At 47.6% G+C, this 3,277-nt stretch overlaps 1 protein-coding gene across 1 annotated transcript in view; it reads left to right on the top strand.

The window, feature by feature from the left end:
• The first annotated feature begins 556 nt into the window (after positions 1–556).
• TMEM254 (transmembrane protein 254) overlaps positions 557–3,277 on the top strand; it is a 6,140-nt gene continuing 3,419 nt past the window's right edge. Inside the window, exons 1-3 of the mRNA XM_007464214.1 lie at positions 557–646; positions 1,798–1,901; positions 2,089–2,148. Of these exons, the coding sequence (XP_007464276.1) occupies positions 557–646; positions 1,798–1,901; positions 2,089–2,148 (254 nt within the window). The remainder of the gene's footprint in view (positions 647–1,797; positions 1,902–2,088; positions 2,149–3,277) is intronic.

The following is a 3,277-nucleotide window of genomic DNA, read 5'->3' as shown; positions in this document are numbered from 1 at the left end:
CCCCCCCGCCAGGGACATTGTTGTTCTTCTTACACCACTTGTAAGAAGAAAAGGAAGTTGGGAAGGCTATAAAAAACAAAGAGTCCATGGGTTTTCTTTGGCTGAGTCGTTGCCAGGAAAGAAGACAGGTCTTCTCCCTATCAGCCTCTGCTAACGTCACAGAGTGTGAGAGTTCCCCCTTCCAGTATCCCAAGTCTATTTAATTGCAGTTTCTATTTATTAATTTTTTTTTACATTTCCCACAGAGCACAGCAGAGCTGAAGTTCAAAAATTTGATCTATAGTCATTAAGAGCATAAAGCACCATCTATTCCAACACCATTATCTTAAGCCCCAGAAAGTGACACTCAGAGAGGGGTCTCCCCTGCAAGGTGATAACCAGCCCACCAGGCCAGAGCCGATGGAGACTCGTTTTCAGTTTCAGGCCCACTGACTCTTCTGCCTCTGGGGAGGTAGGCGAGAGGAGGGAGGAGTGTTTGCCATGGCCCCGCCCCCATCCTTGCCTTCCTCCAGAGCAGAGGTGGCCTGCCCGGCATTCCCTGGGACGTGCTGCAGCGATGGGGAAGGCAGGAGGAGATGAGACGTACTTCCAGAGGAGCAGTCTGTTCTGGGTCACCGTCATCACCCTCTCCTTTGGCTATTACACGGTAAGGGCAGCGGGCCTCGGGTAAGGCCACGCGAGGGGACAGAGTGCTGCCTTGAGCCACAAGATCCGCACCTACGACACGGAGAGGTCGCGCAGGCGCAATCGCGGCTCTCGAGCGCTCTAAGCCAGGGGACTAGACCCGGGAAGAAGACGCAGGCGCGCCCGTCTGCACGCGCCTTTCGCCTGTGTTGAGATCTTGAGAAACCGGCTGCCCACGCTTTCCCTATATGAAGGCAGGGAATACTCCCCACCCCATGACTCGGTGTCTAGATCTTTCAAGATGGTGGTGGCGAAGTCGAATGCCGGTGGGGCTGCTACCTCCTATTTCCGTACAGCCAAACCCCTGCCCTCGCTGGTCACGGTCCTGGGGCTGGGATATTTCGGGGTAAGGTGTAGCGCGGGGTGCATCTGTTTTGGCCCGCCAGGCTCCCGTAGGGCGAGGGGCGCTGTTGGGGGGGGCGGGGTCTTGCGCTTGCGCGCCTGGCGCTTGCCTAGGTTATTGGCGTAAGCGGAAGGTCGGTGGGCTTGGAAGCTTTCTGCTTGAAAATGTACCCGTCCTTGCGTCCCCACGGTTACTAGGGCTTAGCCAGGTTTGAATAGAACTCAGGAAGAAGGAGGTCAAGTTGACGGACAGTTCTAGGCCTGCCAAGTCAGGATAGGGCTTCCAAAGCAGAATGTTTGAGGCAGTTGGAATTGCTTGGAAAATGGGGGTAAACCTAAAGGGTGGGTAGAATTTAATGGGTGAGAAGGGTTAGAGAGGATATACATGTTATGACATAGATGTGGAATCATGAAGACAGAGAATCTCTACTGAGAGGAGCAGCGACTTTTGTTTGGCAGACAGAATTCATTTAAAGGATACAGGAAAGATACCCAGAAAAGAAGGTTGGGGACTAAATTGTGTAATTCATTAATAACAGAAGTCAGCCAACCTGGGCACTAAGTCTGATAACCACAGAGTTTCCTCAGCATAAATCTCCCACTAGAATCGCTTTCAGAAAATAGAAGTAAAGAATGGAAGCCCAGATGACTTAGTTCAGAGTTTATTTGGTCTGTTACTTGTTCTTATAGAATCGGGATTATTTAATAGCCGCGGTTAAAAATAGATTTAAGTGACCTAATAAGCATTCTGTGCTTCTGGTTCTCTTTCAGTGGGTGATCTTCTGGCCTGAGGCTATTCCTTATCAGAGCCTAGGGCCGCTGGGCCCCTTCACTCAGTACTTGCTGGAGCATCATCACACCCTCGTGCACAGCTGGTAAGGAGAGCTGCAGAAATGGGGTGTGGACCCTGCAGCTCCAGTGTCCCTGTAGACCTGGAAGGCCCCTGGTTGCCTTCTAAGAGTGGTCCTTGTTCACATTAAAGCACCTTTCTCTTGGGGGTTTCTGTGTTAGATTTCATCAGCAGAGAACCATCACCTTAAACTAGGCTGACTTTTGTTTCAGGTATTGGCTTGCCTGGCTGATTCACGTGGGAGAGTCCTTGTATGCCATTGTATTGTGCAAGTAAGTGTTTTTAATAGGTCTTTGTCGCTTTTCTCTTGGTATCTAATATAAGTTGAGAGTAGCCACATTTAAATAATTCATGCGCTTGTAGGCCAAGAACACTCTCAGGTAGAGTTGAATCCCCACACCTAATACTGAGCCTCTCTCAGTACTCAGAGGGAGTACTCAGTAAATAGTTAATGAATGAATTCATTTGTGTTAATGAGTCAATTATTTAGTCATTTAATTTGGATGATTTTTCTTCTTGTTTTTCAAAAGTCTCTGTATAGCCCCAACTAGAAGAAAAGATTAGGAGGCTGCCTTCTAGTTTGAAAAAGAGCTGTATTGACCTAGCCCAGTGATTCTCAGCCTAGTTTCACAACTGAATCACCTGAGGAGCTTTCTCAACATTCACTTGTCTGGTTTCCAGGCCCAGAGATCCTAATGTAGTAGCCTCGCTTCAGAGGTAGGAACATGTTATTTTTTCAAGGGCTGTAGGTGATTCTGGGATGCATTGCAAGCTAAAAGTCCTGCGACTAGACCCTACTCTGCAGTTGCCAGTGCAGGATAACACAATGTGAGAGAACTGAAAAAGCTTTTCTTTACATTTAGACTTTATGTAAGCATACAGAAAGTATGGTGTAATGAAAGAGATGGTTATAGTAATGCCAGATTGCTTTGCAATTGATTTTTTTTCTTCTGGTCAAGATTAATTATCAGCTCTGTTTTTGTGGTATTACTTCCAAAAGTGGAAAATAAGATACTTTATTGTTTTAATAATAAAAGTAATGAATATTTCTTGGGTACACACTATGCCAGACAAGTGCTAACTGATTTAAATAGATTATGTTCCTCCACCTTCTGCTTTATTAAACAAGCTGGACTTTCTAGGAGAAAGCAGCTTTATTTTTTTCGCCCATCTCCACTCCCCCAAGGATTACAGTCTGTCTCCCACCCTAGCCCTGGACGAAATGTGAAGCAGGTCCATAGATTTTCCAGTCACTATCTCATATTATCTGGTCAAGTCCAGTCTATTCATTAAAACTATGAACTTGGGCTTCCCTGGCGGCGCAGCGGTTGAGAGTCCGCCTGCCGATGCAGGGGACACGGGTTCGTGCCCCGGTCCGGGAAGATCCCACGTGCCGCGGAG

The sequence above is a fragment of the Lipotes vexillifer genome, unplaced genomic scaffold (genome assembly GCF_000442215.2).
Source record: "Lipotes vexillifer unplaced genomic scaffold, Lipotes_vexillifer_v1.1 scaffold59, whole genome shotgun sequence".
In the NCBI taxonomy this organism is placed as follows: Eukaryota; Metazoa; Chordata; class Mammalia; order Artiodactyla; family Lipotidae; genus Lipotes; species Lipotes vexillifer.
The sequence above is the reverse complement of the archived record's forward strand: the minus strand, read 5'-3'. Positions and strand labels throughout refer to the sequence as shown.